The sequence below is a fragment of the Pinus tabuliformis genome, chromosome 7, assembly GCF_031772625.1.
Source record: "Pinus tabuliformis cultivar Carrire ecotype Pingquan chromosome 7, CPIR1, whole genome shotgun sequence".
Taxonomy (NCBI): Eukaryota; Viridiplantae; Streptophyta; class Pinopsida; order Pinales; family Pinaceae; genus Pinus; species Pinus tabuliformis.
The window spans coordinates 1823391461-1823408465 of NC_142293.1; the positions used below are offsets into that span (position 1 = coordinate 1823391461).

At 35.1% G+C, this 17005-nt stretch overlaps 1 protein-coding gene across 1 annotated transcript; it reads right to left on the minus strand.

Moving 5' to 3' along the window:
- Positions 1–10692: 10692 nt before the first annotated feature.
- Positions 10693–11791, minus strand: LOC149255674 (uncharacterized). Its single transcript, XM_089457276.1, has 2 exons — positions 11488–11791; positions 10693–11376 (listed from the first exon to the last, which is right to left on the minus strand). The coding sequence occupies exons 1-2, from the start codon at positions 11592–11594 to the stop codon at positions 11154–11156; spliced, it is 330 nt and encodes a 109-aa protein (XP_089313402.1). The 5' UTR covers positions 11595–11791; the 3' UTR covers positions 10693–11153.
- Positions 11792–17005: the final 5214 nt, after the last annotated feature.

Here is a 17005-nt window from a genome sequence, read left to right on the forward strand (position 1 = left end):
TTGCTTTGAAACTCGACACTTTACCTTAAGGTACTGATTGTGAATTCATACTGTTGTAGGGAAAAGTATCCAATACGGAATGACCCTATCCCACTCTAAGGGTGATAGTACCTCAGCAACAACTGAAAGCAAAGCTATCTAAGATTTCTTCTTTATGAAAGTAAAAGGGGAGAAAGGAATCCACCAACCGATGTCTTTCGCTTAATGCTTGATCCAATCTTCTCTCCTTGCTGCTTGCTCCCAGCTCCTTGCTCTTTCACTGGCCCATCTACACAAAGATCCTACAAAAGAACAAGAAAGGGAAACTACAAGAAGCATACATTCATAATTGATTCAAGGATTAGAATAAATCAAATACACAAGTATAACAATACATCATTGAGACACATGCATATAGAAGAACCTCAAATGCTTTATTAATGGAAGAAGTAAAGTTCTGAGAGTGTTACAACCATAAGAGGCCCAATCCAGCAACACCTCCCAGCAGAAAGAAATCTCCTCTTCACCTCCTTCAAAGCAATCACCCAATAGTTCTAACCTCAAACCAACAACACTTCCTTGCATTCACAAAATTCCAGCCTCCATAGACCTCATGAGAGAGCTCTATATATAGGAGATTTGGAGAAAGGATGAGTCAGCTAGAGACTAATGCGAAGCTGACTTGTGTCCTCTCCCACTTCAGTTATACTTCAGTCCTTGAGTCCACTTGGAGATCCTTGCTTCCACTTGGAGTTTAAGAACCTCTTACTCATCACTGGGCGAATTTCTTGATCCAAGTGTCATTTTGGAAGCTTCCTGGGCATTGACACCTTGAGAAATGAATGTGCCATTTGTCCAATCTCGCTCAGCGCAGGTAGCCTTCATTAGAGTTGACATTCAGTGCAGGTACAGAGAGGAGCAGTTGACATTCAGCGCAGATGCTCAGTGGAGCAGTTGACATGATCCCGAAATTGCTTGTTTTTAAGTGTTTTCAGGTGGAGAACTGATTTTTAGTGCTGTGGTTTGCTGACCTTGTTCCTCTAGGGGTAGGAACAACATGTTTAGGGACTTTGGATCCCTTAGATTATTGACATTTCATGCTTCATGCTGTAAGGCACAAAAATGTCTATAACAGTTGCCCCCTACAGTATGAGGTCGTTTATCGGGTGAAATGCTTTATCCAGAGGATCCGAAGTTCATTCAATCGCTGAGAGGTGACCTGTAATAAGATACAATACAATACATTATTTTTCATTCTGCTTTCATGATCTAGCTGAGGCGGGCATTCCCATGCTCAGCTTTATAAATTCATTTTGGTACATAGAACAGACGATCGTCTGATGGTAGACTGATAATTCTCTGCTGAAATTATCATCCTTTGAGTAGGATGATCATCTGCTGCAATGATGTACATGTCAAATGCTTTTATATTTCCTAAATATATATCGCAGCCCAGATGGATGAAACTAGATCTGGGGTCTTCAAACTCGTTCGATCTTCACTCTAAGTACAAGTCGATCCATGTGAGAATTGCGCTGAAGTCGAACATGGAAAGACATCGCTTGATTATCGGTCAATAATGTAAACCGTTAACAAGCGCGAGAGGAATCACCGATAATGATAATGACCCTCAAGGTACTGCAGTACAATTCACGTGGTGTGAATAAAGGACTTGGCGTCGAACACCTTGCAAAATCTTTCGGTCGAAGGTCATTGATGTATACCTGTCGCCGGAAGTGAGAAACTTGCCATTGAGGCATGCAAGCTTCAAAGTACTGAGGGGGTTGTTCCTAGATCAACTTCTTGGATAATGAGCTGAAGTCGACAAGAAGCGATCCGTCAAAGGAGGGCCTTAATGAATCCCACATCAGTGACACGGAACGGAGCTAATGATTTTAGTGGAGGTGAAAACAATCTGTGACATATGATTCAGGGTGGCGATCATGGGTGGATGAAGGATAATGTATGGCAGTGGATGGGACACGGTTGACTCTTTCTGAACAACATCTCTTGAACATATAACGACACTGATGTGATGGATCGGTAGCATTACCCCAAATGGATGGTTTGGCGAGAACCATGGTGATGAGACCGGTGAATGAAACAACCCAACCCGATGTGATACGGAGGACAAAGTGTCATGTTCAAGAGCGACTTGCTACCATTAAAGCTTTTGAGGTTCTCCCAATTTTTCCCCAGTCATTTCTGACTAGTACCTCTTTATTTTTGTCAAGCTTGAGGAGGATAACATGTGCTTGTTCTATAACCTGCCCTTTGGGCAAGCCTATCGCTATGTTTTAACGAGCTTAGCGATAGGGAAACTCGTTCTCGTCTAAAGAAAAGTTTGTCGCTATTTAATTATTTTAACGAGTCTAACGACAAGGAAAACTCGGTCCTTTTCATTTTTAGAGAGTCTGAAAAGGTACAGAAAGTTAACTCCAAAATTCCTTTTTCGTCATCTAATCCCTTAAGTCCGAAAAAGTATAAAACAATACAGAAGGGATGAGTTTTCGGTACTTTTAACGAGCCAAACAAAACAAGCGCTCGATCTTTTTGTGCAATAATCCCTCAGGTCCAAAAAGATTAAAATCTAGAGGAGGGATAGCTCTTCCGGTCGTTTAACGAGCTGGAAGGCCAAAACTCAGCAAACTTTTCATATTTTACGAGTCAGATGAAAAGAGCTCAAAGAAGACTCGTCTTTTGAGGAACGAGTGATAAACAGGGATAGCAACTGATTCCAGGTACAGGTTGGAATTTTCCAATCACGGTAGTGTCACAAGGATGGCTAGGTGAAATCACTCTTCGCACCTGTTCCTCAAAATGGGTAAACAATCATATGGAGGTGAACGATCGGCCAAATGACGGTGGAGGTGGCGGGTGCAAACACGACCCAGGCTTTTATGGCTGATAAAGTTACGATCACAATGGTTATTTACCGGGATAGGTTCTTTTTTTAGATAAAAATGAGCTTAAACTCTAGAGGAAACATTGCTCACTGCTTTTATTTATTTTTTAACGAGCATGAAGACCACGTTAAAACTGCTCGGATCTTGTGTTTATTTTTTAACGAGCATGAACTATGTGCTAAAACTGCTCGAAATACCAGTCATAAGGTAAGAATGTCTCCTGTGAGATAGCTATTTTTTATGGAGCTTTATCTCATGAAGCTATGCTCCTAATTTGGCAAATTTTGACCTTTGCCCCACATCCTTTCTTTATGCAAGTTAGGAAACGACTAATCCAAAAAACAGATAAATAACTGCTCTTCGCTTGCACTCTAAAAGGTTTGCATGCCCCGAGGTATAAAATACAATTTCAAGGCTGCCCCTCCTCTCCCCCACCTCTGCTTTTCTTTGGGTGTTCCCAGCTACTTGTCGTCTTGCCAATCTAATGTTAACGATACTTGTCTTCTCGTTATTTTAAGGGGTCTTACGCGGTACTTGTCTTCCCGTCGGCCCAACTTTTAACGAACAGCTATTTGCGACAAGAGAAGAACACTACTCAAAGACAAAACATTGGTGTTATTGAGGGAGGCTTGCCTCTTTCTGGTTACCCAAAGATGGTTCTATTTGCTGCCGCAAATGAATCTCTTTCTTTGGCAATGTCTACCGAAATAGACAAGGGTGAATGACTAAAACTCATCAAACACATAACTTTGACAAAAGAATCCTATTCTAGAACAACCCCTCTTCCAACCACGGACGGGGTACGGACTAGTCATATTCTCCCGCGGAAATTCTATCTTATACCCAAGGTTTTCTCTGCCCAAAGCAGACCAGGATGCATGCCCCCTGGGTTCCAGTCCTATCTTTCCGAATCACTCGCACTCATCGGGAAGAAGGACTGGGGGTGGAGACATTTCTTGAGTGAATAGACCATTGAGGGTTGGTATGTGACTATTTGCGATGCGTGATCCTGGAAATGAAAGTTGGTCTACGAGCTTGACCATTCTTCCTTCGTGTGGAAAACACATTACTATAAAGAGTGAGGAGACCACAGCTCCCATGCAATATATATAGTCTCGTCCAAGGAGTAGGTTATAATCCAAGGGTCCTTGAACGACCATCACGTTCATTTGAACGGTCTTCCCTTTCAATGTAACAGGCACATTGGGGAGGATCCCTAATGGTCGACTGGTTCCTTTATCAAAACCCGAGAGATTTCTTATCTCAGGCAAAAGCGCCGGGGAACCCAGTGCTTTCCAAGCAATAGAGGAAAGGATACTCACAGATGCCCCTTCATCAATGATAGTTCTAGCCATGACCATTCTGTATATTTGGACGATGATTCTGAATGGTATACTGGCTGGTAACCGGGGTCTGCCTAGTTGGTTCCAATCAAAGGACACAACCAGGTTGCTTGGTGGTGGGACCGAATATACGGCCGGATACGACCCTGACGATGTTCCTTCCTGCGATAAAGGAATGGGCGCATTGCCCTGATGCTCATCAGAGTCTGTGTTGATGAAAAGAATCTGGATGGTGTCATCCTTATTCTCTTCAGTGAGGGTGTCATTTGAAGATGAATCTTCAATGACGGTGTCATTTGAGGATGAAACCTCTGAAGGGAGAACCGGGTCAACTGTCGTATCGACCTTTAGACTTTCGTCTGGTCTGGATTCAGTAGGTTCATTTTCAATGACTGACACTTCAGCTGACCACTTGGTCGGGCCAGCTGTATTTTCAACCAACGAAGGACTTGGCACGAGTTTTTTGTATCCAGGAGGAAGTCTCAACGGTGAAACCGGACGATCTTCCAAAACTCTCTTCGCTTCATCTAAGAAGGGACAACGGTGGATGGCGTGATCGCCTTCACACAGTCTGCAGGGGGATCTTGCCCCCCCTCTTTGTCTTGAACCTTCACTTTCGCTGGTTGACGGTAAGCAATCAACATGGCTATCAGAGGTTGATGCTCCTGAATTGTGCAACCGAGGGGACCAGTCCCTTAGTATCCGGGGAATACAGGGACAATCTCTATGGAAGTGGTCTCCTCTACATATGACACATGGCGATTTAGGCCCGGTCTGTGCTGTGTGTGGATTTTTGTCAGATGTCTTTTGCTTGCCCCCAGTCACCTTAGGCTCCTTCTTCTTCTTCTCTCTCTTCTTCTTCTCCTTCTTCTCAATGGGAGCTTGGCTTCTGCCGGCTCTACCTTGCGAAGATGAAGGATTGGAGGAAGAGTTATAGGACGTTGAAGGCTGGTGGGCAGCTCTAGACTCATCTAACTATTGACTCGACTGTTCAGGAACCATGGTGTTCTGAACTACACTGGTTGAGAATAGCCAAATTGGCAGGCCAATTGTCAGTCCTCGAAGCGACAATGTGGCCATGTGGGGCGCACCAACTTCTCCCCAAGAGGAGAAAGGACTAGGATTTCCATCATGTGGAATTCCTTGGTTGGGGAATTCCATGTTCTCAACCTACAGATCAACGTAGGAATAGGAGGTGATTATGTTCCGTTTAAAATAAATTTTATAACGATGCTTTAGACACAACTTGCTTTTTCACTTTTTAAGAGTCGAGAAAAAGCTAAAGATGACTCTAGTCTCCTTCGATGTTTTAACGAGCCCGAAGTGACAAATGCTCGGATGGACTTTTTCAGTTATAGAGTTTGAAAAAGGCCAAAAGAAACTACTCTGGAGATCTAGGCAGAGGGTGTGCCAAACCTTTCGCGAAACCACAGAATACGTTTTACGGTACGGGTGGTCGACACGGTTTCCTATGGATAAAGGCTTTGTTCCTATAGGGGTCTCCCAATATATACGCGACGGTACGTGGGAGCACAAGTCCGTATTGATACTTATCGTTTCACCGTGGAGGAATCACCCAACCACTCAACGCTAAGATATCATGTTTAACGACGCCGGAACACGTCTCTAGCTTAGACCTCTATGTGTTTGCGTTATGTTTCAATGCGTTGTTATGTAAATTCAATTTATTTTAAGGTTGATCTTGTTTAGCAGTTTGCCTTTATGGATCACCACGAGATGTATAGTAACACTCCTAAATGCAGTCTAAGATGATAAGCAAGCTTTTCAATCTTTCAACTTTGAAAATCTTAACTACTGAGGGAAAAGAAAGACATCATCTTTTCACACAGATCATAGAGCACACACTAATGCACTTTTCCTAAATCAACATGCAAGCTGTCAAAATGCACATGCACAATGCAGGTATTTCTTTTCTCTTTCTTAATGTTGATGTATTACAAAAAGAAAGCTGTTGTATAATTTTGAATTCAATTTCAAGTGAAAGCAAACAAGCTTGTCCAAAATCAAAAGACACCTTAAGATTTACTTGTTTCGACACTAGAAATATATAAATTCAAACCATATGACGAAAGAAAAAGCTCAATCAATCAGCTATGAACAGCAAACAAACTAACTCTCAAGATCAGAAAGACACCTATCACAGGTCTAGATCTAAGAGGCCACAGCAAGACTAGTTCACTTTCGTTATGGGAAACTGCAAATGATGTAAGAAATACACAAAGAACAAACACAGTTTCTTTATACAACCGAGGCGGAATAGTGGCAAGGAAAGTTGGTTTCAGATAGGTACATTGACTCGTAATAGGCTGCAAAAACAAGGGTGAAAACAGGGCAAGAAACAGCAGGAAACCCCAGTAGCACAAGGCAAGACTGGTTCAGCGCAGGTGGTACACTGTCAGTTTGACATTCAGCGCAGGTAGCCCCTTCGGGAACTGCGCTGAAATGCAGACAGCCTGCACTGAAGGACGAAACTTTCGTTTCTCTTGGTTTCTGGGTCACAGATTGCTCAAAAATTCACAGTTTTTGGCCAAATCAGAAGCTATCAGTCAAGTACACACTAAGGGATGATAAGGAGGATGAAAAGATATCACTAAGAGCTTATCAGAGTCTTTGTGGATCAGCTCTTCAAATCATAAACATGCCCAGCAACTGAGCTAGAGTAGCTGCCCTCTACTTTGCATTTGAAAGATCCAAATGCAGTTCGATTCGGTACTCCCTGTGTTTAGGAAATGAATAGCTAAAACACAAACAACCAACAAGATATGGTCCCCAGCGGAGTCGCCAGTTTGTTGTAGGGAAAAGTATCCAATACGGAATGACCCTATCCCACTCTAAGGGTGATAGTACCTCAGCAACAACTGAAAGCAAAGCTATCTAAGATTTCTTCTTTATGAAAGTAAAAGGGGAGAAAGGAATCCACCAACCGATGTCTTTCGCTTAATGCTTGATCCAATCTTCTCTCCTTGCTGCTTGCTCCCAGCTCCTTGCTCTTTCACTGGCCCAGCTACACAAAGATCCTGCAAAAGAACAAGAAAGGGAAACTACAAGAAGCATACATTCATAATTGATTCAAGGATTAGAATAAATCAAATACACAAGTATAACAATACATCATTGAGACACATGCATATAGAAGAACCTCAAATTCTTTATTAATGGAAGAAGTAAAGTTCTGAGAGTGTTACAACCATAAGAGGCCCAATCCAGTAACACCTCCCAGCAGAAAGAAATCTCCTCTTCACCTCCTTCAAAGAAATCACCCAATAGTTCTAACCTCAAACCAACAGCACTTCCTTGCATTCACAAAATTCCAGCCTCCATAGACCTCATGAGAGAGCTCTATATATAGGAGATTTGGAGAAAGGATGAGTCAGCTAGAGACTGATGTGAAGCTGACTTGTGTCCTCTCCCACTTCAGTTATACTTCAGTCCTTGAGTCCACTTGGAGATCCTTGCTTCCACTTGGAGTTTAAGAACCTCTTACTCATCACTGGGCGAATTTCTTGATCCAAGTGTCATTTTGGAAGCTTCCTGGGCATTGACACCTTGAGAAATGAATGTGCCATTTGTCCAATCTCGCTCAGCGCAGGTAGCCTTCATTAGAGTTGACATTCAGCGCAGGTACAGAGAGGAGCAGTTGACATTCAGCGCAGATGCTTAGTGGAGCAGTTGACATGATCCCGAAATTGCTTGTTTTTGAGTGTTTTCAGGTGGAGAACTGATTTTTAGTGCTGTGGTTTGCTGACCTTGTTCCTCTAGGGGTAGGAACAACATGTTTAGGGACTTTGGATCCCTTAGATTATTGACATTTCATGCTTCATGCTGTAAGGCACAAAAATGTCTATAACACATACCCATCTGATGGTTCATTGGTAAGGCCTTGTTCCAAGACCTGCACACATCGCAATATCATAAATCAAAGGAATCAATCGAATTTCATAATTAACTTATTCACATTTTACCAAATATTGTGCATGACTTCCACAGTCATTTATAATTTGAGTATTATTTTTACAAATAACTATGTCCCCTATCACATCTTGCCCAATACAAGATTAAGCATATATAATCATAAAAATCATGTATCATAAATTCCAAAATCATTTATAATTTGAGCATCCATGTTTGCAAATAACCAACTCCCCTGCCACATCCTGCTTAGTACAAGATTAGGCATATAACCATAAAAATCATATATCATCCATTAACCATATGTTCCACATAACCATGATAATCCATGGATCTATGTGTCTCAATCCTAGATCATCATCCATGTTATACACCTATTTCCAAACTAAAATACCAAAAAAGAAACATCAATAATATGCACTTAACCAAAATCAGTGTTATAAGCACGTAGCAAACGTGTGACTTAAACTAGGTCTATAGCATATGAGCATATACATAAATGTAACATGCATAATCTTTATATCACTACTTCAAAATCACCCTCTCCAAGTGTCATCAAAGCTATGTCACCAAAAAGGGACACTACATTAAACAAAAACCTTGAAATCAATCCCTATATAAAAAAAAGAAGAAGTAAGATTACCATAATATATATATATATATATATATATATATATATATATATATATATATATATATATATATATATTCAATTAATTATCCTTTTTACATTAAATATTTAATAAATGAATATCTTATTTTTATAAAGGAGTTATTCATTTCAAATTATTATTGATTCCTTATTCATAAATTATTAGTTCTATAATGATTTTATAATAATTTTTTCATTATTATAATAAAACTAATGATGGAAAACTCTATCAAATTTGAAATATATATTTTTTTTGTAAGTTTAACATGACTCTATCTTCATCATGTCCAATATATCATGCTGATTTGGGCCGAGAATTGAACCATTGACTTCACCTCAAGAAGTGCCTTAACCAAATACCTAATCATCATCCTTCCATCCTTCCAAAACCCATAGACTATTAATTTAATATTAAAAAAAATTATGAAAAACTTTAAAAACCTAGTTTCACAATGAAACTTAAATCAATGTGAAAAAGCATAACTCTTATGTTCAAAAAGATGATTTAGTTCTCGTAACTTTTCAGATCATCTCTTTAAGAATCACAATAAGGAAAGAATAATTAAATACTAACAAAATATAACTAAATATCAACAAAATAAATTAGTGAATAACAATCAAATATTATTTTTTCCCCATTTATTTGACCTAAAAATTAAAATAATTTTATCGTATATATAAATTAATATAATCATTAAACTATTATATAAAATATATAAAATATAAATATGTATATTTTAATTTATATAGTATTTATTATTAAAACCGTTTGAGCAAACACAGATACCTGTGATTGTTACCGCATTTATTAACAAAAGCATATCAGTAGACAAGATACTTGTGGGTTGTGCATTGCTTTAAGAGGTGTAATTAAACACCGATTTTAGATTGTTGGAAAAATCGCTTCCTTCCTGTCTTTTTTTCCTTTTCGTAAATCTGTATCGCCCATTACTAAGTGAATAAAGATATTGCAGCTATATATATATGAATTGAAACAAGAAGCGTTTAATTTCATTCTATTTGATATGAAGAAGTAGGCGAAAATATTATTTCCTGCTAATTTCCGTAGCCCTGATTTATATTGAACTAACTCCATTCACCGATTCAAAACATGAAAATATTTTTTCCTGGTTAACTTGTGTGCCATGATTTACTTTGAATGACTCCATTAACCCATGTTTTTAAGTCCAACCACGGAGGAAATATCATTGAATGATAAGTTGCTATTACCTTGAATAACTCCACTAACCCATGCTTTTAAGTGCAACCACGGAGGAAATATCATTGAATAATAAATTGCTACAACCAACACATATAGTTAAATTAATGGTATTTTTAGACTTGAGATTCTAGAAAAAATTTAATGCATATGAGTAGAGTTGACTAATGGTATTCTTAGGCCTGAGTCCAGGATTGCAGATTCTAAATGCAATTCAGGAAAATGGAGAGTTTGATGAATATGAGCGGAGTGAAGCAGTTAACTTTTCTCATTAACTTCAAACAAGTCCCTTAGAGCTTTAAAATATTCTATAATATGCAACACACGTAAAGATAACTCCCTGTAACCGTTTACTTCGTGAACTTCATCCATCCTTCCCATTGCTTTACATTGCAAAAATTCTTGAAGTATGAAATAGTACATGACTATATTGCAAAATTTATTTCTGTTTGTTATGAAGTAGTACATGACTACTATTTTAGCCGTACAAGGCTGCATAAAAGTAGTAGTATATGACTACATGGAAATATTTTTTTAAAGTGTACAAGGCTACATAAAAATAGTAGTATTAAGTATATGACTACAAGTAAACATTTTTTTGGGTTAACTTCAGTAGCTATAATTTAGCTTGAACCATTCCATTAACACATATTTTAAGTAAGATAGCAGAGAATATATCATTAAATGATAAATTTAATGTATACATCCATAAATATAGCCAAACTAACGGTATCCCCGGTCAACTTCGCCCAACCTTTCCATGGCAGAATTTCATTCTACTTTATATGAAGCGATACATGGAAATAATATTTTGATGTTAACTTCCGTGGACATGATTTATTTTGAACAACTTCGTTAACCCATGTTTTAAGTGCAACGGTAGAGTAAACATATAGCCAAACCATTGATAATAAGATTGCTACAACCATACATATAGCCAAACCCAGGGTATCCTTCTAGCCAAACTTAGGGTATCCTTCCAATTTCTTTACAGTACAGTGCATGAGAAGTCTAAATACTAATTATCCTAATTTCAATCCAATCCATCATGGAGTTATATATATATATATATATGTCAGATTTAAACTTACTGTAAAAATGAGACTGTGGGACACTTGAATCTCTCAAGGAGAAAGTAGCATATCACGAGGCGGTCTATGATAAAATACCCTTCCCATGTTTCTCGCCATCTTTTGGCTTTTTCCTGCTTTCTCTTTGTCTTTCACCCCATCTCCTGTTTTATGTAATTTCTGGTTGCTGTTGTTGATGGTCACCCCATCTTCTATGCTGAAAATCCACTCGCTTTCCCACCGGGGCTGTGCGCATGTAGAACACAAAACCCTAACACTGAAATGCAAATCCAATTTCAATATTTAACATTTGTAACCCTAAAAAACCAATACACAAACAAACTATTTACTGTTCTTAAGAAACAAATCTCTTGTTATTGAGCAAGACCTGGCGGGAATGTTTCGCTGCTTCTGATCAGTCCATAATTTTTTAGGGTCGCGGCCATCGCCGGAGCACTCACAGGCCAAGTCTGCAGTATTAACTTTGGAATCCATATAGATCTATATATTCACAGTGAAATACTAAGAATGATTACCTGCGTGAACGCTATACCAAGCTACCGGCATTTATTTATTTTATTCGCTTCCTGAAACAGAGAAAATGACCAGCAGGGAATTGGGAAAACTCCCCGCTGTTTTGGGTTGTAATGCAGAAGCGCGAGGGGACAGCGGAGGAAAAAAAGAAAGAAAGGCAATAATGAAGTATGGAGTTAGGAGGAAGAAAGATCCGCTATCGAAAACCGCTGAGGCAATACCGTTGGCGGCCTCTTGTTTTATTTGAATAGGAGGCAGGTCAGCACAACCACCACCACAAAGTGTTCAACGTCGTCATCCACGGTATGACGTTGGGATTGATTTGGAGGACAAATTCTTCAACGTCGTCATCCATGGTAAGGCGCTTGGATCCATCTGGATGGTGTGACTAGACTCACAACAGCGGTGAATTTATGTTGTTTTGCGTGAATTTTGGATTCATACGGACAGAGTTTGACTAGATTTACAGTGAAATTCAAATTGATTTGGTTGCGGGAGTATTGATTCGAAGAATTTCATATAAAAGGCATAGTTAGGGTTTATACAAGAATTATCGCAGATTTTGATGTATGGGATTTAAAATTAATTAATTTTTGAAGAGAGTTTAGTTTTCAATGATGATGGATGGAGTTATCATCTAAATTTGTAAGGTGGATAAAGTTATTATCTAAAAGTGTTAATGGTGGATGACGTTATTATCTAAAAGTGTTGTAGTGATCACAAATGCTACACAATTTTAATTCAAAAATCCCTAACAACAATTATTATATTATTATTCTGTTTTCATTTTTATTATTAAATATAAAAAATATAAGAATATTTTTACAAAAAAACCTAATAATATTCTTAAAAATAGATAATTCACTTTAATTTTATTATGAATACTTTTAATTTATAAATAGAGTTTGGTACAATATTATGACTTATCAATACAACATGTTAAAAAACTGTAGTTTATTTTACATTCAAAATATTTCATATAAATTTTATTTTAATTAAATTGAAAAGTAAAAATTGACACTTTTAAGATAAATCTCACCACTCTACCTTAACTATTAATAGAAAATATTTCATAAAATATTATATGGAGGTTAAGTTCTTACTTCAACCCATTAGTAATTAAATTAAAAGTCTCAAAACTTTATTCCAAATAAATAACTTTATCAATATAATTAGTAACATTAATATAATATTTAATTTCATAGAAAGATGACGATATGATATCATAAAAAACAAACAAAATTTACATATAGTCATATAAATAATTAGATTAAAAAATTTTAAAAATTGTTCCAAATAAATAACTATCTATATAATTAGCAACCTTAAGATACCATTTATTAGCACAACCATATGAATTAAATTAACAGCAAATGCCAAGAATCAACTCATAATAAACATCAAAACACTTGCCTCATCATACATTTCAACTTACTAAAATAGAAATAAAAATATCATGAAATTAACTAGATTGTAACTTTATTTAAAATTATTATTTTTATCAATGATGAAAATAACATCTATATATATATATATATATATATATATATAAAACAATATTTTTAATGAGAGACTTTGTTATGATACCTTGCCAATACCATGGCTTATCAATACCACAAGCTCAAAAAAATCATAACTCATTTCATATGGCAGTTGTTTATATGATATCTTTTTCAGTTAATGAATTTAATTACAAAAGTGAAAAAACATAACTACTTTGAAATAAAATTTAACCTTTCATTTTGGAATATTGCTCATAATATTTTTAGAATATTTATGAAAATTAAATCTCTATCATTCATTTGACAACTGTAACAACTATATAAATTAAATGATTGGTAAATACCAATAAACAGAAATCTATTAAAACTTATCATATTATAAAATTTTAAAAAATCATAAAACTAATTAAATTATGACTTTATTTTAAATCGTTATTATATATATATAACAAAATTCTTATTCATGAAAATTTAACCTCATTTTATCATAAAAACTCTTCATTTAAATATAAATAATAATGAAAATATTATTACATTAATTTCCCATTTGAATTTTATCAATAAAGATAATACGCTATACTATTTATTACTTATTTCATTAAAAATGATAAAAAATACTTAAAGTATTTATTATTTTAAAATCTTTATTTTAATAAAATCATAATTATTTGTTAATAAATAATTTTATATAAGTACTTTATAATATATATTTTTAAAAATAATAACATTTGAAATAACATTAACCAATATATATAATTTAAGTTAATATCAATAATCGTTATGAGGAGAACTCTTCTTTATGACCCATTTATCATAAAAGATATATGTTAATGTGTGTCAATCTATCTATATATATTAATTATTTGTTTTTGTTAGGTTTTGTTTATTAAATTTTTTTATTAAAAATAAAATTTAAATTTCACATTAAAACCTTTATATGATTTATTTATTTTCACCTTTGTTTTCAGATATCCAATATAGATATATCTTATGTTCATGACATTTTGTACTTATAATTCTAAATAAATGTGTATTATAAATTATCTAGAAGATATTTACAAATAGATAAAATTTGTAATACATCAAAAACTAAAATATAGGAAAAAACTATCCAAAAATTAACCTCCAAACCAGAGACATCTTCATGATTGCAACTTGTAGGTTACTTTTGCTACTCTGTAGCTTGAACTTTCTTTCCTCATTTTCGAGTTGTTGCTCAATAGCTTAAAGCATCTTTCCTCATTTTAAAGCAATATCTTTCCGAGGTTCAACTTGAGAAGGAGCTACCTGAAGTATTACAATGAACATGTCCATCTCTTACATTTTACAATGGACGGTTTTCATCTCGATCCTAAATTCACTCTGCAAAAGATCAATTTCAAGATCGATTTTAATCTGCATCAGCTCAATCTTGGAGTTGGTTAACAACTGAAGGGGATTTATAAGCCTTTTCTTGGAGTTGGTTAACAACTGAAGGGGATTTATAAGCCTTTTCTTTAACCTCTTGACAATGCTTGAAGGCCAGCGACAGGCATTTCATAGCCTTAAAGACCTTATCCATAATTTCATTAATGTTAAAAGATGCAGACCCACCGGAAGGGGAACCCACTTGCTCAGCCTCAACACCAAGTATGTTATATAATTTTATATGTATAATAGAATTTTTAATTTTAGTATTCGTTATTTATTAATAATTTTTAGTTTTATTCTATCCTATCGAAATGGTTTTTTTGGTTTAAATCATAATTATTTAATTAAAATATTATTTTTATATGGGGATATTATGGTGGTTGGAAAGATAAGTTCATTGGATTATGGGATCTCGATCTTAAGATGAATTATGAATTTCTAATATGTAGCATGAAAATTATTGCATATATGTGAGAGGTTACTAGTTTTGAGAAAAATATTTGGCGAAAATCACATAGAGATACTTTTGTCAACGCATTTCGAACCAACCAGTGTGGTTCATCATCAAGACAAGTTGAATGAGTAGATCTAGCCTTGCATATTAAATAGATAGGGTAGAATATCCAATGACCAAATTTTATTTCTAGACAAGGTAACAACTTAAAATGACAACGGCTTAAGGATCTATGATGAAAAGAGATTCGAGGAGGAGAAGTCCTGTCTCCTTAATGTCTTTGAGAACGATTATAGCAAACACTTGGGACAAAAAGCTTTCCTCAAAGCAGCTAAGAATTTGTTAACTAGAAGAGGACCTAAAGAATGGATTTTTGGCATCCAGCTTTCGTTTGTGCAGGGGACCACATATAGGATTGCGAGGATTCTTAAGAAGCATAATGCCCCCGCAACCTTTAGACCTCTTAACACCATTCGTAAGTCCATCAGATCTGTAAAAGATCCTATTGACCCCAAGGACATGAAAGGGGTTTATATTATTCCTTGTTCATGTCGGACCCCCTATATTGGTGAGATTGGTCACTCCATTAATCAAAGGATTAGTGAGCACATAGCTGACCTTAAGCATTAGAGATCCAAGTCTTCTGCTTTAGCAAAGCATGTGGAGAAAACCAATCATCATGTCTGCATCGAGGAAGCTAGTGTGATTGTTAGAGTGTCGCAATTCCATCACAGGAAATTTAGGGAAGCCCTTGAGATTGAAAAAAGGCCGAAAAATCTCAATAGAGAGGATGGCTCGAAGATTAGTAGTTGTTCGGTCCCAGCCCTCTCCTGCTAGTCTTTTTCTTCCTTTCTTCCCCTCCCTTGAATAAACTATTAATTAATTTTTAAATATTGTATTATTTTTCTAATACTTGAATTCTATAATATTTATTTAAGCTCTTTGAGTATTAATTTAAAATTAATTTATTTTATAATTAATTTATGAAATTAATTTATTTTATAACTAATATACTATTTTTTACCCTTAATAAACTATTAATTAAATTTTAAATATTGTAATATTTTTCTAACACTTGAATTCCCTATTTTTATATATCTAAAAGCTCTAAAAGCTCTTTGACTATGAATGTGAAACTAATTTATTTCTTTTAATATATATTTATAAATATATGTCCCGTTAACTTATATTTTAATTAAAATATAATTAACTATTTTTAGATTACTCTATTTTTAACTTTTATAACTAACTAATATTTATAGAATAACTTTGATTTCTAACAATTTTAAATTAATTTATTTTAATATATATTTATAAATATATGTCCCTTTAACTTATATCTTAATTAAAATATAATTAACTATTTATAGATTACTCAATTTTTAAGATTTATATATAATAACTTTGATATTTAACAATTTAAAATTAATTTATTTTATGATTTACTTATTATAATATATTAACTTACTTATTCTAATATATATTTATAATTATAAAATGGTCCATTTACGATTATTTTAATAAGAATATTAATAACCGATTTCAACTTATTTAATTAAATAAAGTTTATACCCCTTATCTAAGTCTAACTAGCCGTTGTCATTTTAAGTCGTTACCTTGTCTAGAAATTTGGTCATTGGATATTCTGCCCTATCTATTTAATATGCAAAGCTAGATCTGCTCGTTCAACTTGAATTTGGTCATTGGATATCCTGTCCTATCTATTTAATATGCAAAGCTAGATCTGCTCATTCAACTTGTCCTGGCGATGAAACATACTGGTTGGTTTGAAACCCATCGACAAAAGTATCTCTATGTGATTTTTGCCGAAGAATTTTCTCAAAATTGATATGGATAACAGAAACCTAAATTCAATAATTGAATCCCTACACAGAGGAGCTTCTGGAACTAAGGTTGCTAGTTCCTAACAAAATAAAAAAAAATATATTATTTTTATATATTTCATTATAATATTATTTTTATATATTTTTATTATAATAGTTCAT

Excerpts from the sequence above, each read along its gene's own strand:
- LOC149255674 (XM_089457276.1), bottom strand. The coding sequence starts at position 11,594 with ATGGATTCCAAAGTTAATACTGCAGACTTGGCCTGTGAGTGCTCCGGC. Across the intron at positions 11,377-11,487 it reads CAGCGAAACATTCCCGCCAG|TGTTAGGGTTTTGTGTTCTA; the intron begins GTCTTGCTCAAT and ends TTTGCATTTCAG.